The sequence below is a fragment of the Microcebus murinus genome, chromosome 19 (assembly GCF_040939455.1).
Source record: "Microcebus murinus isolate Inina chromosome 19, M.murinus_Inina_mat1.0, whole genome shotgun sequence".
Classification (NCBI taxonomy): Eukaryota; Metazoa; Chordata; class Mammalia; order Primates; family Cheirogaleidae; genus Microcebus; species Microcebus murinus.
This window is the reverse complement of record NC_134122.1, coordinates 11,447,186-11,470,980: the sequence shown is the minus strand read 5'-3', so window position 1 is coordinate 11,470,980 and position 23,795 is coordinate 11,447,186. Positions and strand designations below refer to the sequence as shown.

General features: G+C 38.5%; 1 protein-coding gene across 1 annotated transcript in view; it reads left to right on the top strand.

Annotated features, from left to right (window-relative positions):
* Positions 1-23,795, top strand: part of PARN (poly(A)-specific ribonuclease) — a 135,528-nt gene that overhangs the window by 36,580 nt on the left and 75,153 nt on the right. The window contains exons 19-21 of the mRNA XM_012736094.3: positions 15,657-15,712; positions 17,440-17,526; positions 20,251-20,325. Of these exons, the coding sequence (XP_012591548.1) occupies positions 15,657-15,712; positions 17,440-17,526; positions 20,251-20,325 (218 nt within the window). The remainder of the gene's footprint in view (positions 1-15,656; positions 15,713-17,439; positions 17,527-20,250; positions 20,326-23,795) is intronic.

Sequence of the window (23,795 nt, the reverse complement as noted above, 5' to 3'; positions counted from 1 at the left end):
TAGAATACACAGGTGACACTAAATATGTTTCTAAATTACGGCCTTTTCTTACATTTTTATGTGCTTGATGTTAAATTCATTGTTCAACAGTATTTTTCACCTGGAAGGTGTTGATTCATTTGTAAATATCTAAAACAACAATGCCAGATGCCTTCTTTACAGTGTAAGAATTTTACTTGAAAAACTAATAAAAAACTGAGTACTGATAAAAACTTGAATGTGCTTGAATCATCTCCAAATCGTCCCCATTCCCTCACTCCCCATCCGTGGAAAAATTGTCTTCCATGAAACCAGTCCCTGGTGCCAAAAGCTTGGGGACCGCTGGCTTGAACATATGGATGAGATTTTAAAAAGTTAAGGAGAGGGCAAAGAAAATATCTCCCCATAAGCTGCTAGAATGTTGCTCGTCCCACCTGTCCTTTCTAGGGATCATATTCCCGGGAAGGGGAACGGCAGTAGGACAGGCATGTTGGTGGGAAGCAGTCTGGACTGTGATGTGGAAGTGGCCAGGAAAATAGAGGCTTATGGTGAAGGGAGAAGAGAGAGGTTTGAGTGAAGCCTAGGTAGCACACAGGAGAGATGACAGACAGGAAGGCCACCTTGGTCTCCTCATCTGTAAAATGGGCATAATAATATTCCTACCTATCTTCATTTTTTTTTTTTAGTCTATTTTTTCCCTATCTGTAAAGGAAGAATATTTTCTTCATCTTAGAAGGGAAAAAATTTCCCCAAGATTTGGAAAGCAGCATAAGAACTGTTTTTGTTACATTGTATTGGAATAACTTGGTCAAGTGCAGGCATCCATTCTTAACCCATTTAGAAAGTGGGGAAAGCAATTGCTTCTTTTTTTTTTTTTTTTTTTTTTTTTGTGAGACAGAGTCTCACTCTGTTGCCTGGGTAGAATGCCGTGGCGTCCGCCTATCTCACAGCAACCTCAAACTCCTGGGCTCAAGCGATCCTGCTGCCTCAGCCTCCCGAGTAGCTGGGACTACAGGCATGTGTCACCATGCCCAGCTAATTTTTTCTATATATTTTTAGTTGGCCAATTAATTTGTTTCTATTTTTAGTAGAGACACGGTCTCACTCTTGCTCAGGCTGGTTTCGAACTCCTGACCTTGAGCGATCTGGGCCTCCCAGAGTGCTAGGATTACAGACATGAGCCACCTCGCCCGGCCGCAATTGCTTCTTTTGACATTTCTTTCTGCATTAATATTGACCTTGTCTTACTTACTTTCAGGTGTGATTTATGACATTAAACCTTGATTTTGGTCATTTTTCAAGATTTTCCTTGTAGAAAAATGTCCAACAGTTCCCTCCGACATTATCTCAAGCTGATGATTTTAGAAAAATATGTAAATTTTTCTGAAGGCTAATTTCTAACACCAGGCTTTTCTAAATGTAAGCTTTACCAAACATGCATAGTCCTAACATAAATTTGGATGGACATCAAACTGCCCACATATGCAAGTAATATTTTATTCTGCTCTTAACCAGATTTAATGTTTGAAAAGTATACCTTGAGGGGAAATAAACTCTTGATTTCTGCATTATTCTAAATTATAATAGCATTTAGCAGCCTCAGTTATGCCTTTTTGGGAAGCTTTATGGAGTCAACTATTGAGAAAATCCTGAGACAGCTGGTGTTGGAGCAGTATTCAGAGACCAAATGTAATATAAGGTGTTTTCTAAGCCATACTGGTTTAGAAGACGCTCCCATGACGGTTTTGCTTGGTGCCATTTTGTCTTTTTTGTGGCCTAGGCCTACACATCTCCCATAGACCTACTTGCTTTGTTGGCATCAGAACAAAAGTCATAAGACGATTGAGCCCTGGAAATCAGGATCAGACCACTGCTAATGATAGGCTGTGTGGAATGTGCTCTTCATTTATGTTGGAGGCTCTCTGTTCAGGAAATGATTTACCTTATTTCATAACCTTGGTCAGTTTTAATCAATGCATGGAAAACCAGACTTAAGATCCTTTGGTCAAATCCTTTTATGCTGGAAAGAGCTAAAAATACTCTCTGCTTTTACTTTTTATTGTACCACAGAAAGCATAAAATCAGACTTTTGCCTTATGTTTTAACAGTCTTCTGTTTCTGCAAGACACCTTGGATGTGCATGTAGATAACCTTTTATGAAGGTTTTTTTGGGAAGATTATTTTCCAGTTACCTCAGTTCTTAGGAGGGAAATGAGCCAGTCTCTTATTTTGGCTATTCTCTGTAGTGATGGAATTTAAAAGGGAGAGGTAGGAGCCTGCAGTTTACCGTAGGGGGCTGCTGCCTTATTCTGAGTCTGCACAGGATTCTGCTGGAAAGCTAGTTCTTCCTGGGATGACATTGCTGTATGTTCTTTCTGAGCTACTGAGGAGAACAAGCCATAACAAGGAGTGACATGTTCTTGGACAAATTGTTTCCTCTGTAAAATGTGGATAAAAATATTCGCTTTCCATGGAGGTTATAAGGATTGCATGAGATCTAAAAGGACTTTAATCATTCCTAGAACTTAGCGGACCAGTATATATTATTTTCCTTTATTGAAATGTAAGGTGGGGAGGGTTGGGGAAGATGTTGGTGAAAGGATACAAAATTTCAGTAAGGAATAAATTCAAGAGCTCGATTGTACAACATTGTGGCTATAGTTAATAACAGTGTGTTGTATACTTGAATATTGCTGAGGGAGTAGGTTTTTAGCATTTTCACCACAAAAAAAGTATATGAGGTAATGTGTATGTTAATTAGGTTGATATAGCCATTCCACAATCTATACATATTAATATTTTGAAACAGAATGTTGTATATCATAAAAACAATTTTTATTTGTTAATTAAGAGAAAAATAATAATGAAAAATATATGCAGATGTTAACATGCTAGGAGATTCAGTAAAAGTAGAGGAGGTAGTAGAATGTATTTTGTGTTTTTAGTTTAAGGGTATAAAAGAAAGTTTATTATCATGTGGACACAAACTTGGAGTGCAGTGGCCGCAAATGTGAGGTGTCTACTTTTGCTAGTGGCTGCCTCTTAGCATTTGCTTATAGAAAATCAGATGATGGTTGTGTTGGATTGGCACATGAGGGAAGCAAGATTGTTTTGATTTGGAGCGTTTGTAAAGGTTTTGTTTTTGAAAGGAATATAATGCAGCAATTTATGGAAGGTTGCAAGGGTTTCTATAACAGTACAGAGGGGAGAGGAATCCTGTGGTGCCCGAAATAAGCACACCAGTGTTTTCTCCTGTTCCTGCATGGAAAGCCATCATGTGCAGGCAACAGATTGGGTTTTTCTTGTAATATACATGTGCTTGATATTTAATATCAGAGAGATTTTACACTGAAGAGTTAAAGATTTCTTCCCAATGTCAACTTGTTTTTGGTGACAAAAAAAAAAAAAAAAGATTTTTTTCCTAGCCCTCTGTCTGGTGATGGACAGAGCAGCTCTTTATTTTCCAGTCTCTAGTGCAGCTGCCATTCCTGCCCCGCAGCATGGTCTGCAAGGTCGCTATGCAAGGTCACTAGCGGGTTGTTAGTGGACCCCACGGGTCTCTCCCACCCCACCTTGTCTCTCCAGAGGGTGTTGCCTGATCACCTGCAGGGAAGCCCTGGCTTAACTTCTCCTGTCCTGCCTGTCCTGCCCTCCTACAGAAGAGCGGCATAAATGAAAACCACAGTAATTCCCCCTCCCTTCTCCCTGGGACTTCCAGCTTCCCAACATAAACACGACGCAGAACACAGTTTGTACTGTTGGTAATCACAACACTCCACAGGATTGCTTTCCTATTTGAATTTAAAACTTTTAAAGCCATTTGATTGATTTCTCCAGTAGAATTGCTTCACTTCAGGTTACTGTGTTGTCGTATAGTGCAGTTGGATCGCAGCTCTACTCCTTGTTGCCTGTGTGATCTTGGGCCAGTTACTTACCCTCTCTGTGCCTCAGCTTCCTCATCTATAAATTGAGGACTTAGAACCCATTTGATAGGGTTGTCGTGAGAGTGAAATGAGAGCATATATGTAAAATGCACAGTGCCTGGCACATCCTGGGCCTCAGTCAACTTGTCACTGCCATAGTGACATTTATGCTATGAGACAGCTTCTCTGACTAGATGCTAGGAGCAAAAGGAGGGCTGTTTTGTTTTCATAGAAAATCCTATGTGATCATACCTTTTGTGCTGTAGACACACTTTAAGTAGGACTTTGTGTTGAATTACCAGCTTTGACCAGAAACGGAGCATAGTGGGGAAACCAAAAAAAAAAAACAAACTTGTAAGAGTATAACCTTCTAAGATTTGTATGTATTTTCTTTTTTTGTTTGTTTTTCCCCTTTGAAGCATGTGATTAGTTCTTAGTCTTTGTGCTGTGTCACATTTTTGACTTGTAGATTTTTAGTAGAAGAGGGAAGTAAAGAAATAGCATCTACTAAATGACCCATTAGAAGCTATTTCTTTCCTTTTTTAAAAAACTGCCTTATTGAGATATAAATACATATACAGTTCACCCATTTAGAGTTTATAATTCAGTGGTTTTGGCATATTACATAATTTTTAAAATATTGTAAAATATATATAACAAGTTTTGTCTTTTGAACTATTTTTTTTTTAATTTTTAATTTTAATTTTTTTTAGAGACTCTCACTGTGTTGCCCAAACTGGTCACAAACCATTGTTTTGTTTTTTTTTAGATAGGGTCTTGAGTGCAGTGGCGTCATCACAGCTCATTGCAACCTCAAACCCCTGGGTTCAAGCGATCCTCCTTGCCTTGGCCTCCCAAGACTCTGGGCCACATGCCCAGCTAACTCATTTTTCTATTTTTTGTAGAGAGGCTCTTGCTCTTGCTCAGTCTGGTCTTGAACTCCTGACCTCCCAGAGTGCTAGGATTACAGGCATGATCCACCACACCTGACCTTTGTTTTGGGGGTTTTTTTTAAATGCCCTGGGTGTGCTAAGGACCATATTAACTACTTCTAAGTGTGCACTTCAGTGACATTAATTACATTTACAATATCTTGCAACCATCACCACTATTTACTTCCAGAACTTTTTCATCACCCCAAACAGAAACTCCGCAACCATCAAGCTGTAACTGCCCATCTCCCCATTCCCCTCAGCCCCTATTGACCTCTAATGTATCTGTCTCTATGAATTTGTTGTTTTATGAGCTATTTCTTTTGGAACAACTCGTTTCGGTGAGATTTTAATCAAAACTATTGATATTTTGGAATCGCCTGGAGCATTTTTCTTTTGTGATTGTATTGCTATTTATGTTTGGGCTAGTTGGGCACAGAAATGTTAAGATACATAGATCATCGTTCTGCAGCTGTCTCAACTGAGGCGGCTTAGAAGTGAAATAATGGGTATGAGGGAAAGAGCAGAGGCCTCGGGGTGGGGCCGCTGGGTTCACATCACCCCAGGGCTACACATGCATAGGTTTCTACATCGTGAAGTGGAGGTAATAAATCTCCACCTTGTCGGGCAGCACCTTTGATAAGTCTGCCTAGCGTAGAATGTGGCAAGCCGTAAGTATGCAGAGTGTGTCATGGTTACTGTGACTTACACCACCATGAACTTCAAGAAAATCACATCAATCTGGCTTTTCATTTTTTTACAGGGCAGTGGTAGAGAAACAAACTGGCCATGTTTACTTAGCTGAGTACCCTCGGGTGGCAGTCTCTGTATGTTGACAGGAGCAAAGAGGCACAAATAAATAATGCCAATAAAATCTTTTTTTTTACAGAGAATAGCAACTTAAGAAAACCCTTCATAGTTGTCTCTGTATCTTAATTTTAAAGGTCTGGCTGTGAAGTTGGTTGTGAATGAGAAGAAAATAATCTGCTCTGTGTGTTAGTTGCACCCACGTGCATGGAGACTTACGATTCTGGGGACGCAATGTGATTTGTGGTGCAGAGTGGAGCAGGCCTCCCCATGTGCCGTCCACATCCCTTCCCCCAAAATCCCTGGTGATGCCAGAACTGAGGTCAGGGTGGGTGGGATGGAGGCAGATTAATAGCAGCGGTGACTGTGAGATCCTCCTTTCCTGTTGGCTGGCTTTCCCAAGAACTTCATAGTAGTTATCCTTTAATTTTATATTAATGGTGCTTGAGTAAAGAAGTAACACAAATCTTTTAAAATATGATGTCCACTGCCTCTTAGCTTTTACCAAGAATGGACCTTGAACCCTGGATAGGGAGCGTAACTCATAATAAACTGGCTAAACATGGACTCTGGTGCTGTGGTGGTTATTACCCTTTAATCATAAAGAGCCTAATGAGCCTTTTAATAAAAATGGAGTCCATTTTCAACCTCTTCCAGATTATGCTAATTTTGGAGTCAGGGGCCAGGGAAGTAAAATCATAGCCCTGTGATGCTCAGAGCAGCCTCCCAGAGTCCAGAAGGCCTGAAGCCAGTTTTTCCCTAGTTTATAAAATATGTTTTTCCCTAATACACAAGGTGTATTTTATTCTCACATACTTTAACCAAAGCTGTTTATTTTGCCTCAGAGTCTTGTACATTTCATTTTTGGTCCCCCAAGGTACTGTGATAAAAAATATCTCCAAATATTGGCTTGGTTTGAGTGCACTGATTTTCATAAAAGTATTATAAAAGACAGGTGAGGCTGGGGCACATTAAATTATCCTTAAGCCTTTAGTTTGGTTTTTTAAGACTGGGAACTAGTGCTTGTTTCCACAACTTCAGGGAAGGGAGTGCTCACCTCAAGTTGATATTGCCTTATATAATTTCTACCTTGCCACCTTGATTGCCAAAAGATTTATCAGGTAAGCTGCTTCTGTGGCCTCATCAAAAGGCTGGTTTTTAAAGAAACCTTAAAGGGCATCCACGGAGCATCCTCTGCTTGGCACGCCAGCCCTGTGGGCACTGCAGAGGCCGTCCACGTGCTGAGCTGCTCTAGCCTGCGTCTGCTCTGGTTACTTTAAAGTACATTTCCCTCTGGCTTAGTAACTTGTTTATCATTATGATAAAAAAGTAATTTGTTGAGGTAAAAAAAAATCAGTCAACCTCTGGATGTCTATTTAAGCAGCTTGCCTCCTCCATGGTAAGGTATTGTATTAGTGTCTTGTGGCCACTGTAACAAATTACTGCAAGTGTGGTGGCTTAAAACACCAGGTTTTTTATGGTAATAAAGGTTCCAAATCAAGTTAGCCACAGAGCCAGGTCCCTCCAGAGGCTTTGGGGAAGAATCTGCTCCTCGTCTCCTCTGGCTGCTGGTGGCTGCTGGCACTACTCCTTGACCTGCGGCCACATTGCTCCAGTCTCTGCCCCCATGATCACATTGTCGTCACCTCCTGTGTGTGTGTGTGTCCTTCCCCTCTCTGCCTGTCTCTCATAAGGATACCTGTGATGGCATCGGGGGCCACTTACATAATGCAGCATAGTCTCCTCCACTCCTCCTCCTTAATTTAGCAACATCTCCCAACACCCGTTTTCCAAGTAAGAAGCAACATTCATAGGTTCCAGGGAGTCGAATGTGGGCATATCTTTTTGGAGGCCCCACTCAGCCCACTGTAGGCATGTTGGTAGTAAAATCAGTGTTCTTAGGTATTCCTAGCCTTGCATTGGTCCTGGCCAGCAACAAGTGGGCAATAGTTATTTCCAGGACTATTTAGCGTTTAATTTGTATTTTCAAGGGTTAGCAGTGTACTCTAAGAAATCTAGACTATTGCCAATAGCTTATCCATTTAATACCTTCCACTATGCATTGACTATAATCTCTGAGGGCATCTGTTACCGGGCGGGTGGCAGTGTCCCCATTTTAAAGCTGAGACATCTGTCTGGGGTCCCAGGAGTTGCAGAGGCAGGGGTAACCCAGGTGTGTCCTTGACTGAGAGTGTGTTCTTTTGCATAGCACACAGTCTTTTAAAAGGGTCAGTGCTGCAGTGGGTTGCATATTTTTTAAAGAGACAATATTAATGTCTTTGAAAGATTTCTTTTTCTCTCACTGTTTGGCCGAAGCAGTGATTCTAAAAAATGTTGACTTTGACCATTGGATTGTGCGAGGCTAGTTTACTCTGACACTTTATAATCTGTTGTTTTATAGGTTGCCTTTGTATAATGCTTAGTTTAACATTTTTATTTGAAGTAATTCGATATGGTTCATTTGATGGTGACTGTTTAAATGAGCTGCTGGTTTTCTTTTTTCTTTCTTTTTTTGCCCTTGTTTCTAGCATTGTATGTGCTTCAGAAAGGACAAGAGTTGGCTTCAGGACAAATGTTGGGTAACGCTCTATTTGTCAAAACAGCAAGCGGCTAGATCGAAAACTGTATCCCCCCCACCTGAGTGAAATTAAAATAATTGATGCCACAGTCACTCCTTTCTAGCCAGTGGTTACCCTTATTTTATGCAGGAGCTTTAGTGAGCAAAATAAACGAGCTTATTTTGTGAGAGATGTCTACATGCTTCCTACCCTGGATGATAAAATTAGTTTTTTATAGCACATAAATATGTATAATGATGAGCCCTTGCATACAAGATTCTTATGAAGCTTTTACTGCTGTGCCCTGAAGGAAATACCAAAACCATTTGCAAGTACAGTAGAGCTGGTAGTCGTTGAAGGTTTCAGTTTTCCATTAGAAGGCTTGCCACTTGGGGTGAGCTACAAATTAATTCTTTGCTCATATTGTGTTGAGATTAGATTTTACTCAACATTTCTGCATCTCAGTCTTCAGTGGTATGAGAGGGGTGCAAATTTACTTGAAAATCTCTTTTTTGAGATAAAGTGGAAGTATAGTCTTAATGAAAGCAGAAAGGAGATGGATGGATGAATGCACATTTTTGCTTGGGGAGTGAAATACTAGGTTTTTAGGAGAAAGAAGGGTAAAAAGTGTGGGGCTTGAGGTTTTTCCTTTTTTTTTTTTGAGACAGAATCTCCTTCTGTCACAGGCTGGAGTGCTGTGACAAAGCCTACTTCACAGCAACCTCAAATTTCTGGGCTCAAGCAATCCTCCTGCCTCAGCCTCCCCAGTATCTGGGATTACAGGCCCACGCCACCATACCTGGCTAATTTTTCCTTATCTTAGGTAGAGACAGGATCTCACTCTTCCTTAGGCTGGTCTCAAACTCCTGACTTCAGGTGATCCTTCCACTTTAACCTCCTAGAATGCTAGGATTATGGGTGTGAACCACGGCCAGCCAGATTTTTCTTTTGCTATGGAGACATTCCTTCTTTATTGAGACATGTCTTGACATCAGAAGTCTTTCTAGATCATTCAGGCCTCTGTGTATGTGTAAAAATCTGACATTGCATGAAACAAGCCCCTGTATTCGTACACCTCTGAGGTCTGTCTTAACCCTGAGATCCGATGGTTCATTAGTTTTCTTAGATGGTGATGCCAGTGTGCAGCAGCAGATGTAGCTGGAAAGTCTGATGCCCAGGTAGCAACTTGTTTTGATGTAGGAAGGTTGCCCTTTTGATCTCTTGGCCACATGGCTCTCTTCACTGCCTGTTCCCATTACCTTGAAAATTCACTCTACCCAAAGCTCTTTCTCAGACAGCAACCTGATTTCTAATGTCTGGGCTCTGTGCCATCACACAAAGCTGTAATTTAATCAGCCCGTAGAGTATTATTAAAAAAATGTTTCTGGGATCTTGTATCCTGAGCTCTTAGCTTCACTCATATACCCCAGGGGCCCGGCTAGTGATTTAGGATGAAAATCCTTGTCCCTGGCTGCGCCTGCTGGAGGACTCCAGTGGCACCGTTTCACTTGCTGTGTTGCCCAGGCTGGGCTTGAACTCCTGGTGTCAAGCAGTTCTCCTGGAAGCTTTGGAAACAGCTCAGGTTAACCGTCAGGTGGAGAGGGGCACCCACCAGAGAGAAAGCAGGGCCTGCTTGTGTAGGGCTAGAGTCTGAGTCCTGTCTCTGCCCACGTGGTGGCCAAGGGCAAGTCACTGAACTTGGAAAAACATGCTTCCTCATTCCTTGTATAGGGGGACCCATGACTTCCCTGCCTGTCTGCTAGACCTGAGAGGGATCGAATGAAGCTGAACAGGCAAGAGTAAATATTGTTATTTTAGTCAGGACCTTTGTACTTAAAAAAAATTTTTTTTCTAGTTAAAACAAACAAAAAAGCCCACTCATGATTTCTCATCCGAAAAGAAAAAAAACTGTCATTTTAGTGAATTTCTTACTTGTCTGTGTTCTGCATCTATTTCACTTACTAATTGAGATCAGTGTTCTTCATTTACTGTTTGAGATTTTACTAGTTATGTAATTATTATTTTTTAAGAGACAAGGTCTCTCTCTGTTGCCCAGGCTGGAGTGCAGTGGCACAATCGTAGCTCACTGCAGCCTTGAACTGCTGGGCTCAAGTGATTCTCCCACTTCAGCCTCCCAGGTAGCTGGGATTACAGGTGTGTATCACCACACCCGGCTATTTTTTTTTTTTTTTTTTTTTTTTGTAGAGATGAGGTCTCACTAAGTTGCCCAGACTGATCTCAAACTCCTTGCCTCAAGTGATCCTCTCACCTCAATCTCTTGAAAGGCTGGGATTATGGGTGTCAGCCACCATGCCCAACACTAGCTATATAATTTTATAACTTTAAAAAGATACCAAGTCGTGGTGGCATGCACCTGTAATCCCAGCTACTTGGGAGGCTAAGATAGGAGAATTGCTTGAAGCCAGGAGTTCAAGCCCAGCTTGGACAACATAGCGAGACCCTATCTCAATTTGGAAAAAAAAAATACATAAGACATTTTTAAAAGATATTAAAACTAGTGGTCAGCATCATGTAGATGGCCTTTAGTGGTCTGTCATGTAGGCCTGAGGCGGTTTACCCACAGCCTTCCTTGGTGAGTGGGCCTGTTGTCCATGTGCATTCCACTACACTGCCCTCACTTCAATGCTGGATATGACTGGTTTTTGCTGGCTACTTAAAGTAGCCATCAGCCTACCTCTCTTGCTCACTTTCTTTTTCTGCCATCAGTTACAGTACTGGAAAGCCTACTGCTTTGGGAGCAAAATTAAATATTTTATTTTAATTTCTGAATAAAACTAGTGATTTTCTATATAGATTTAAAATGCAGAATTTTAAAGAACTGTAATGATCTTTTCAGTTCCCAGAGGTTGGAGCCTCCAAGCAGAGTATTCCTGAATTACCTTCAAGACAGCTTGCGTGCATTTGTACACATCACATTTTGTTTTCTTGAGCATAGCTGCACAAAATGGGTTAAAACCGGCATTATTTTGCAATTCTTTTATATACACTAGACAACTAGGGAATAGTTCAGGTAAGCCATAGTCCAAGGCAAGCTATTGTATCATCGGAGAATAATCTTTCATCTTAGTGTACTTGTACTTAGAGCAGCCCAGTATGTTATATGGTTGCCAGAATCTGTGTCTGAAGCTTCTTGGTAAGGCTGAAGAATTTTGATGAGGTTAGAGGTGTCTGATTCTTTGTTTTGTGTGTGTTGCTCTTCCAGCTGTTTGGCAGTCTTCAGTGCTGCATTGGTGGCTAAAGCTTAAATTCGTGGCCAGTTCACAGAAACAGGTTGGACTTTTGCTAATGAGCTGCCGAGAGAATAGTTTGAGTAATCTCTTCTTTTTCTTCTTCTTAAAAATGAGAATGGCAGCTGTCAGCAGTAATTTCCTCCAATTTATCACTTGCAGAGAACCTAGTGGCTTGCCACAGACAGCTTGACGTCCTGGTGTCAGCCTGGTAGAAGGCTCTTGGATTTCAAGGTAGTCCTTGGTATTTGTTTTAATAGTTCCGTGTTTTTCTAAGTCAAAATCATTTAATATAAACAAATCATTAAGACAAATACTTTTTGGAGAAGTTGGGCCAAATCATTATTATCCAGCTGATTACTGAATCATCTTTAATGGTAATTAACAACACAACATTGAACATACTGTTTTCCTGTTAACTCAGTGATTTTCAGTCCAGAGTTTCTGAGTCAGTAGGTCTTGGATGGGGCCCAGAAATTTGCATTTCTAGCAAGTTCCCAGGTGATGCTGATGCAGCAGGTAGAGAACACACATGGCCTTAAGGTTCCATGCTACTGAGTTGTGTATCTGAAATGAAATTCTTCAGTGACTAGCAAGCCTTAGACAGTCTAGGATACAGTGTCATACGTCCCTGGTCACAAAAAAGTTTGGAGAGTGGCTTTTTGTGAGTGCCATACAATACATGGGTAACAGAGATGGGATGGCTCTCTGGATATTAAGGCATTGTGTAGCCTATGCTGTGTAGCCTATTAAGAGACTGAGCTGAAGTTACCCAGTGTGCTGAGCAAAAGACCCTGGAGTATGCCATGTTTACCCTTGAATCTTCCCAGACTTGTTTAACAGCCAGGATAACCAGCATTGCCAGTAGTATACTCTTAGAATGTTTTTTGTTTTGTTTTTTTTTTAAATGACAAATTCCACAAAAGGTAAAATTTGTTTTATGGCATCTAGAATTGAACTTCAGTTACACAGTTTCTTCTTCCTTTTTTTTTTTCCTATTATTTCTTTATTATACTTTTATTTCTTTGTTTTTAAAAGTCTTCAGTGGGACAGTTACACGGTTTCTTAGGATAAAATTCTGGTGTAAAATTGGCCTCTGTATCAATTGGGAATTTCAGTTTTAGTCTTCTATAGAGTTAATGCCAATCCTTTTAGAGAATAAGTGGGAAAATAGTATTTCATCAGAAAGCTTTAAGAAATGTGGCAGGACTCCTGCACACAGTCTTGAAGGTCCTTACTGTGTTATAGCCATCTCAAATTTTCACTACAATTGAAAGAATGTTTCACACAAGTGTTAGTCCAAGGGTCTTTTTGATACCTGCAGATGAAAGTCCGTCTGGGAGAGATTGTTCTTCAATACAATGCACAGTGATGGGACATCCTTTCATGTATTTATCAGCATTTCTGCTTGCCTAGTGCATTTCCTCTTTTGTTAAGACGAAAACTGTTGAGTTAGATGCTCCGTATGTGAAGTATTTTATGAGATCATTCCAGGGAGTCAATGCAGGCCCTTTGGCAGCCAGTTTGGATGAGGCATGCATGCAATGAAATGTTTTAATTTTACTTCCAAAGGGCAGGGATGTTACCAGAGCAATGGTTTCCAAACAGCATGGCATAAGGCGGGTGGGAGGCCGTTGGGAGAGTTTGCTTTGGTTCGGTTCTGCAGATGCTCAGCTATAGTTTTAGAGTTGGTTTCACAATTGCATGGCTTTTTCCAGAGCTGCAGTCTACCATGTCACACACAGGGTTGGTTTTTGTGTTCCTCCAGGGTTTGTGGCTGTCCAGCCCTCTCTAAACCCCTGACATTGAAGCTGGAGGTATAAGGGAAGAGTGAGAAGTGCTATTAATAATTCTTTTGGAAGAGATTTCTATTTAAAGTACTATTGAGTAAGCAAACAAGATAGTGTAGGATTGACTAAAAATAAAAAAAAAATCTTTTGGGTATTTTAGCTGAAAGTGAATTTTTACTTATTTTAATCAGATAATATTTAGAATCAAGTGAAATATTAGAGAATAAATAGCCTATATATTGTTTGACAAAAGATAATTTTCAAAAAAAAAATTTTAAAACTTCTGCATGGTAAAAGAAATTGGATAAGCCACCGTTTTCTTTTTAAGTATAATCCTTTCTTGTATTTATAGGACAATAGTTTTTCTAAATTTGTTATCAAGGTCCTATGACTTTAGAAATAAAAGAAAATTTTAAAAGAAAGAAAGTAATTACAGATTCAAACTTGTGATTTAACTTTAATCCCTCTCCCTCACAGCCAAGTAAGATGGTGCATAGGACATACAAGATTAATTCAAATGGCATTTTCAGTTGGCTTTTTCTAAGAAAGTCTCTAGTTATTTCCCCTGGGCTTCTCAGTTCCAGTAGTCTTTAAAGTTTAAAAAATAATAATAAGAGGAATTTTGTAAAGCAAAGCTCCATTTCCCCAAACCCATTGTATTTTTGTTTTATTGAGTGGGGGGTATTTTTATTCTCGGTTTAATGACATAGATATTTTACAAAGATATAATCATAATATAAAATTTTATGCTTTTTAAAAACTTAAAATTATACCACAAGTTACTCATGCTTTGAAGTTTTCACTGTTATTTTGGTTGTTTAATATTATGTTGAAATTTGGAGGTGTGATTTACTGACTCCCACATGTTCTCAAATCTTGAGGTTGATTTTGATTATTGGTATATTTGACAGGACAGCAATGAACATACTATTGATTCCATTTTTGTTCTTAAAAATTAGAGTAAATTTTTAAATTATTTTTATGGTGCTTTATTATGATTCATTAACTTTTAATTTTTTAAAAATTTGGTTTTTAGAGTTGGGAGACTATCTCTAAATTTACTGAATGAAGAATTGAAAATTATATGCAGCATGGCAGTGTTGAGCTTCCTTACCCAGGAATAATTTTCCAGGTTCTGGTAGGCAATAGTAATGACAGCTGGGGAACCTACTATGCTAGGTGCTTTATGTATCTTATTGTCTTCTGGCATTGCAGGTAGTATTGATTAAACTGAGTAAAATAGCTGACAAAACCAGAATAGTATGCTTGAGCCTAAATTAGTGAACTAAAAATAAATTTGGTTTCTTAGCCATAGCATTTGATTTATTAAATTGTAGGCCAGACAACAAATTCTCAAACCACAGAGTATCATGACCACAGAGTACCAGTACTCATTTTCTTCTGACATTAACAAAACAGTGTTTTCATGCTGATGGTTCCATTTGTAAACTAGCTCTTGCCCTGCTTGGCTTTTGAATGCCTAGTAATAATGTGCCTTAATTGCAGGTCAGCGAAGCCAAACTAATTGCTTGTTGGGCACTTGGATTGCCTTTTTAATTTGCTGTATAATGTAGTCTCTACCAGAAATGCACAATATATTGTTATCTAAGTAAAACTCATTAAAATCATCTTACAAACAGCAGAATGCCTGATATTTTGTCCATAATCTTGCAAATAAAAGAAAATTGAATGGCATTACAGAGCGTTGTAATTTACAAGTGCTCTTTTAAAAGTGCCTTTGTATCCATTTTGGAAGATATACATAAAATGACTGCTGTGGTTTATATTAGTGTGATAGTTGTTTTTTTTTTAACCAAGGACTATTTTGCTTTGTGCTTTTATTATATTTTAAATGATAATAATGATGTAGGCTTTTAAGACAGTCACTTATTTCAGACTGTGTAGTTTACCCAAAGAGATTAGCATTCGTCCAGTGACTTTGCATTTCATTAAAAACGAAGAAACCTATGCTGTCTTTCTCAGCTCAGTGCCACCAATCATAAGGGTTACTTTTATAATTTGTGGGAACACTTGTTCATAGATTGGTAAAATGGTTAGTATTTGTTTACTTTTAATTTCCTTGGACTAACTTAACAAGGCAGCTCTGCACAAGACTTTCTTTTGATTCTTTGATTACTAATTTCATTCATTTAACTAATATTTATTGAGCAGCTACTGAGTGCCAGGAACTGTTGTAGGTGTTAAGGATACCAGTTTGTTTGTTTGTTTTTCTACTCATGATAAATATTTGGCCCAAGAGAAAAATCTCTGAAATAAATTTCAGAGCTTTAGAATTGATTTTGGAAATAAAGTAATATAATCAAGGAGCATCTATTAATACTAAAAAATTTAATAAATGCCTAGATAGACTTTTTAAAAGAAATTAATTCATTACCTGTTTTTTTTTTTTTTTTTGTAGGTTATTTCTTATGAGGGTCATGGATATCCCCTATCTAAACTTGGAAGGACCAGACTGTAAGTAAATTTTAATTTTCTTGTTGCATCTGTACATTTAAGTGTGTGGTCTGGAAGGGATAACTAGAAAAGTATTACTAAAAAAGCTTTTTTCACTTAAAAATGGCCAGTGATTTTGTGGTTGTTATGAAGACTGCTTAAGTTAATGGGACCCTTGGGTCTTCATTTAAATCTCTTTAAATATATTTTTCAGTATATGCATTAATTGAATTTTAAAAAAAATCTTCTCTGTGTGATTTCATTTTTGCTCAGAACTCTTAATTTCATTATTTTCTGTAAATATTTATAATAAATTTTAAGATATATTAGCTGTCAGCAACTTGGTAAAATTTCTTTTTTCTAGTTACTTGAGTATGTGTATATTTAAATTTAGTAGGTTGATACATATATTTTTTTCATTTAAAAAACTCGAAGGACAATCTATTTGGGAGGCAATTGCTTCTTTTTTTCCTTGTTTAATCTTCTATTTTGTTGCTCTTTTTCTATCCTTGGTTTATACATGTCATGGCATATAGAAATGGGTGAACTGTACTTGGTGATGATAATTGCTGCAGTGAAAGTTTGGGGATATACTCTTGGCTTGCCCTCCATATTAGACTTGCATTTTAGTCTGTCCTTCTTTTGAGAATTCCATAAGCTAAATGTTGCCATTCTTAATTTATAGCCAAGAGTGGTTAAGTCTCTTGCTTAGAGTTCCACAGTTAAGTGGTGGGTGTGGGATTACAACACAAGATTGTGACTCAAGATTGCGTCTGCTTAAAAACAGTTAGCCCATTTAATTTGAATAGTGTTTTATTTTTTATTTATTTATTTTTTTGAGATAGAGTCTTGCTCTGTTGCCCCCGCTAGAGTGCCATGGCATCAGCCTAGCTCACAGCAACCTCAAACTCCTGGGCTCAAGCGATCTTCCTGCCTTAGTCTCCCAAGTAGCTGGGACTATAGGCATGCACCACCATGCCTGGCTAATTTTTTCTCTATATATTAGTTGTCCAATTAATTTCTTTCTATTTATAGTAGAGACGGGGTCTCGCTCTTGCTCAGGCTGGTTCTAACTCCTGACCTTGTGCCATCCTCCTGCCTTGGCCTCCCAGAGTGCTAGGATTACAGGCGTGAGCCACCATGCCCGCCCCGCCTTTTTTTTGTTTTGTTTTGTTTTTTGACTAAATAAACATGTAGAAAGATTAAAAGGAGAAAGTTCAATGTTTAGTGAAACTTCTTTAACAGAGAGTAGCCTTTTTTTCCTTTTGAATAATTTGCACAGGAACTTCATGAGAATAGATGTTTCTTCATAGAATTTCAAGGGCTCAAATTGTTGTGAGTTCTGTGTTGATGTCCCCAACCCCCAGGCCACAGAGCTCCACCTAGTCACACCCATCCCCATCCTTGGAAATATTGTCTTCCGTGAAATTTAGGAAAGGGGGGAGCACAGCAGGAGGCGAGTGAAGCTTCACCTGTATTTACAGCCACTCTCCATCGCTTGTTGGCATCGCCACCTGAGCTCTGCCCTAGGCCCCCCTGACCCTACCGGTGGAAAAATTATCTTCTTGAAACCATTCCCTGGTGCCAAAAAGGTTGGGGACCCCTGTGATCAGAATCTGAGGTCTAGATTATGATGACAGAATCTACCAATCCTAAGAAGTTTAGGAGTTGTTAGTTTCATCAGAGAATCACTGGTTTACTTGACCACTTGTCAACTATCAACATTATACCAAAAATTTGTCTTGTAGTGCAACCTAAACGTGACCACGTTCTCCACGTGACATTCCCGAAAGAATGGAAAACCAGCGACCTTTACCAACTTTTCAGTGCCTTTGGTAAGTAAATCATAAGTATAGATTACTTTTCAGTAATCTGAAGAATGTTAATATTTCAATCCTGTTGCCTTTGAGGTAAAATTTTTAAAAAATGTTAATATTCAAGGTTTTAATTTCATTTATGGATTTTTTTGTTTTAGGATTCTTTGTGTTAATATGATCTGAGGAACTTTTAACAGCGCCTTACAATGAAATGCTTTTAATTCATGGAAAGCAAGATACCATTACTATGACTGCCCTTACTACTGGTAGGGAAAATAAGCCTAGGCTGAGAAGAAGTCATTTTTAAGATTAAATTCAGAGAAAATGTCTGTTTCATAACGACAGGAGGTCCCTGCTTGAGATTGAATAATCATAGCAACAAACAGATGTTTGAACAGATCACGATTTGTGGTACAAATGAGGTAGGGCAGTTCTTCTCTTCCCTTCCATTCAGGGCACACGAGTAGGTCGATTTGAGTAGTCTTCTGATTAGAGGTTTTAAAGGCCATTCTGATTGGAAGGCTGCAGTAGTGCCTCTTTTATTTTAATAAATGTAGTATTTAAGCCATCCTCTTTGGAAATTCTTGGATTAAGTGAAGGCAACAAAACCTAAATATCTAATAGTAAGAATGTTTAGTGAATGTTGATGTATCTCCTCAAGGGACTAGTATGTAGCCATTTAAAAAATATTTGAAAAGTGTTTATATTTTAACATTTGAAGTAAAAAGCAGATATAAAGTAGTCATCCTATATAACTAACACTATTTTTAAATGATTATAGAGATTGGACTGAAAGAAAGTGTCATACTATTACCACTAAATGTTTTAGACAGGATTATTTTCTTTCTTTATGCTTTGTTGTATTTTCTCAAATTAAGTGTATTTACTTATTATAAGTAAGAAGCTTTATATCGTTTTTTAGAAAAGTATGTGAAAGCAGGTATATTTCTGGAAAGTTATCCTAATCCTTCTGAAATTCTAGTCCAGCTTTTTAACTTAAATGCAGATATAGAAATGTAGTTGAATTTCAAGGCTCATTTCTTTTGAAAGCTTCTGTTGTTTCTGGTCTTATAAATTCTTATCCCTATGCAGTCAAATTTATTGGCTAAATTAAGTAAAATTCTTCGAGTAGAATTTTTTTTTCAGTTTAATTTTTAAAAATTAGCTATGTGACCTTGGGCAGTAAGTACCCTCTCTGTATCTTTGTTTCCTCATCAAAGATGATGATATTGATAATAATAATTATTACTATTACTTTACTGGCATGTTACAAGGATTAAATCCATGGAGGGCATTTAGAACAGCATGTGGCATATAATAACTACTCAGTAAACGTTAGCTAGTATTATTTATCTAAAAGGCAACACATGCACGCAGGCAGGGTGGAGAGGTAACCAAATAAGAGAAAGTGACTTGTAATTGGGAAAGTCAGATTGTTGCTTTACTATGCAGCTGAAAGGGTGAGGTTTTTTTTCTCTTTGGTGGTAAAACAAAGTAGTTTTCAAAAATTTTCCAGCATTTTAGTAGGAATGAAAACTTGTTTTTATTGCTAAATTCTACTGATGTCTGCCCATTTTATAAAGTCCATTGTTTTGCATTTTTTCAAGAAGAGTGGTAGCAGAATAATTAGGTCTCTGTTTTTCCCTCTGGTTTTCTTCAACTTCCTACCCCCCACCCCACAACACCCTTCTCCTAAGCGGGCTCCACCACTCCATTCTGTTTGCATTTAGCCTTTACTGAGTAGTTGTCCTCTCTAAGGGAATCTCATCTGTTTCACTGTACTACTTTTTGCTCCTCTCTGTTTTTCTTCCCTCTGTGAGTGTGTCTTGGTTTTTTGTTTTTGGTTTTGGTTTTTTTTTCCTCTCTGGCTCCTTCTTTTCTTTGTCCCCCAGAATATCCTGCTGCCTGTTCTCTTTACCTGGCTTTGATATCAACATTGAATTTTTCTTATTACTAGTTACATTTATTGACTCATTTTCATGTTTCCCATTTTTAATTTTCAAAGTTGGTGTCTCTAAAAAGAAATAGTTGTGGGGTTTTTTTGTTTTGTTTTGTTTGTTTGTTTTTAGACAGAGTCTCACTCTGTCTCCCAGGTTGGAGTACAGTGGCGTGATCATAGCTCACTGTTGCCTTGGACTCCTGAACTGAAGCCACCCTCCCGCCTCAGCCTCCTGAGTAGCTGGGACTATAGGCGTGCACCACCTTGCTGGGCTATTTTTTAAATTTTCTTGCAGAGACATTGCCAAGGCTGGTCTCAAACTCCCAGCCTCAAGCATTCCTACTGCCCTAGCCTCCCAGAGTGCTGGGATTACAGGTGTGAGCCACGGTGCTAGTTGTAGTTTTAGACTCTTATTTTTATTAGTGGTCTCTGATTTTTATTATTGATCTCAATGGGAAAAAAACGTCTCCAGTGCTTGTCTACAGTTGGACTGAATGATGGCGTGGCCTAGGATTTAATCTGGAAGGCTCTTTCTATTGTGTTAAAACAAATTTCGGACAGTTTCTTTTCCCACGTAGTTTGGCTCCCCTCTTGAAGTTTTAACCTAATAACTGCTGTGGTAGATTTAAGTTTTAAGCAGGCTAACTCTCTGTAGTGTTGAGATTTTGATCCAGTTTCAAAGAAGCACCTTATCTCCCTTTAATTATAGCCTACACTGAAATATGTCAGATATACAAATTATTAAATCTGGTAGCTCTCTAAATGGTCAAGTGTTCACTTTACCTTTTAATTTGATATTACAGGTAACATTCAGATATCCTGGATTGATGACACATCAGCATTTGTTTCTCTCAGCCAGCCAGAGCAAGTACAGATTGGTAAGCGATTTGGACATCTGTTTTGAATATAAAATAAAGTGAGAGCTTGCCCTCCCCTCTACCCTCCTCAGTTTAAAAGCTGTGCATTCAGTCAGCTGGTATACAAGCATTGCTGCCTGGTTTATTTTTGAGCTTGTCTCCAAAATAAAGGAAATAATTAGTATTGTGTATAGGTGAGAAAATGAGACCGATCTTTAGATTGATAAAGTATCCTACATGTTGTATTTTTTCACTTACCTCTATTCCGTTCTTTTCCCGTTGTACCTTTTCTCAAATGAGATGCAGATTTCCTTTCAGAATTACAAGTACATGTAGTAAATTGAGGGGAGTGGGGAACACCGAAAAGTGATACCTACATTGACCTGTTCATCTCTGTGCTTTTACCATTTATTTATAAATGTCTGTGGTTTATTTACTCCATTAAACTTCGGTCAAATACTTGTTTTACAAATAACTGAATGATATATTATTTGCTTTTAAAATAGGTTCTGAAAAATGGAGCACCAAATCTTTTTTTTGTACCCTAGGTAATTTTAATATTAACCATCACTAAACATTCTGTTTTCTTAAGTTGAAAAGTTATTGGATAAAATATTGAAGAAAATATGTATTAAGCTACATATTCAATGGTTCTTAATAATGGAAAAGGTGTGAAAAAATATGTCTAATTGTTTTTTTATCTAACAAAGTACCACACACTAAAACTATACAATTCTGATAATGTAACCATTGAGTAATTATATATAAAAACTTCTGAAAATATAACAAATTCAGATCAGAATATTTTGGTATTTTTAATCATCTGACCATGGCAGGAATACTCATAGGCTGTGTCATAAAGGGTAAAAGCTTAGGCTCTTGGAATCATACTGCCACACCACCTATGGTTCTGTGGCCGAGGGCATGTTATTTAACCTTGGGAAGTTTCTGTTTGTCTTTGTAATCTGCAGATACTAGTATGGACTTGTTAGGGTTACCGTGAGAATTACATAAGATTATGTATATGAACCGTGGCACAGCTTTTAGCTTTTATTATGGTTATTTAATAGCAGATTTCAGTGTGAAATGTACTTCAGGAGCACATGACACCAGGGATAGTGTTGCATGCAGGTGTGAATGATGTTGCTTATTAAATATTTTAATTTTTGCTTATTTATCTATTTATTTGTAGTCCATTTACCCATAATGCTTAGAAAGACGTTTTAGAATCCAAAGGGATCAAACTGTTAGAAAGCTAAATATAACTTTAAGTGGGGGCAGGAACCCTGAGGTTGAGATTGTAGTGAGACTTCAGTGTGGCTGCAAGACTGAACTAAAACTCCCAACTGGCAGTCTAGTCCCATCTCCTCTGCCAGGGTCCACTTTTCACCTCCCTCACTGGTCACATTTGAGTGACATTGAAGCCAGCCTGTGGGATGGAAGGAGATGCCCATACTGACATGGGAACTAGCTTTAGCTCTACCACTTGTCAGCCATGTGTCTTTGAGAACGTTATGTAAACCCTCTAAGCCTCATTTGTGAGAGGGAGGGGACACTAGCTACTTGGTAGGATTGTCATGAGGATGAAATGAGATCGTGGGTATTAAGTTTCCAGCAAAGAGCCTGGCACTCCACAATCACTGCTTGACAGTCAAGTTAAATGGGCAATTATTAAAATATCTGTTTGGCCTCCCTTGCTGTGAAGAATGAAAATGAGAGTGCTGGCCAGGCACGAAGGCTCGTGCCTGTAATACTAGCACTTTGTGAGGCTGAGGCAGGAGGAGCACTTGAGGCCAGGAGTTTGAGACCAGCCTGAGCAACACAGGGAGAGCCCTATCTCTACTGCCAAAAAAAAATAAGAGAGAGAGAGAAATGAGTGTGCATAAAAGTGCTTTGAAATCTGTAAAATACTAGTTAATAGTATTTATTTGAAAATATGAGCTTAATTCCTTATTTATGTGTATGGGATGTCAAAGATAATTGTGATGTTCCTATTATACCATATTTGATGTCAAATAATGGTTGGTCCCTGACTTATTACTGGAAGATTCTTCAAACAGTACCTTTTAAGCCAAGTATTTTATTCAATGATAACCGAAGTCAAGGAGCTACATTTCAGAATCATGTGTAGCCACAGAAGCACTCTACTGTATTTGATTGTTTGCTTCTCTGTGTTGCTCCCTGAAGGCAGCATTAGGTTTATCTTGTTCACCACTGAATCCTCTCTCGTGCCTGGCACACACCAGGGCATGAGGAAATAAATATGTGTTTAGATGGGCAATATGGGGGGATAGGCCAAGGTGAAATTGTGATCTTTCACCTTTTTTCTTCCTAGATTAAGATGTAGATGACTGTTGTCTTTTGGTATATGCAGCTGTGCTAGTAAAGTTTAATTTTCCACCATAGTCATTTTTCTTACATGAAAGGTAACTCTTAAAACACCTGGCAATTGGAACATGCAGTGGCTGTGACCATAGTTTTCTTTGCCAGAAGCCGTCCTTTACTCAGCCCTCCCCTCCCTCCAGAATCTAGCTATGCCCAACTTCCCACCTCATCTCAACTTAAATACCAGTTTCCGGATGTTTTCTCTGGCTCCCTTTGTAGGAGATTGGACCCCATTTTCTGTGCTTGCATAGGGTCCTTTATACTTCATTTCATTGTTTTCACAGATAGACTGTAGACTCTTTGAGAGTAGGGACCATATCTCTTGTTCACTATTATATTTTCAGTGCATAGAGTGGTATTATCTGAATATTTATTGAATTGAATAAATGATACTCATCATGTTGACTTAGAAATGCCTTTTTGCATGTTATGGTTGAATCTAATGTCTCTGGTCATTTGCTGTGATTTCTAAAATTATTCAGATGTTTTGCTGAAAGACAATGTGAAGTTTTTTTTATAGTGATAATTCTAATGATAAGAGGGATCCAGGGTATCTAATGTGCTGCAAATCCTGTTAATGTTATCTTAAACAAATTACTTATTCATTTCAGTGGAAACAGAGGGCCTGTTAGATCAATAATGTAACATTGAAAAAATCATTAAATGCCTATTTATATAGCAGCTCATAATGGCTTCTTTGGCTCTTACAAACTGTTTCCGATTTACATTTAAGGAGTTGCTTTTTAACCGACACCTGTTTTTTTCTTTTAGTGATACTAATTCTGAGCAAGATTTTTAAAAGCTATTTTTAACATCCTAATATGAAAGTTCTGCTTTTTTAGGAAACCTCATACTAATTATTAAAACTCTTCTGGCCAGGCACAGTGGCCCTTGCCTGAAATCCTAGCAATTTGGGAGGCCAAGGTAGGAGGATCACTTGAGCCTAGGAGTTCGAGACCAGCTTGGGCAATAGTGAGACCCCATTTCTACAAAAAAAAAAAAAAGTAGCTGGGCATGGTGTCACATGCCGGTAGTCCCAGCTACTTGGGAGGCTGAGGCAGGAGGATCACGTGAGCCCAGGAGTTGGAAGTTTCTGTGAGCTATGA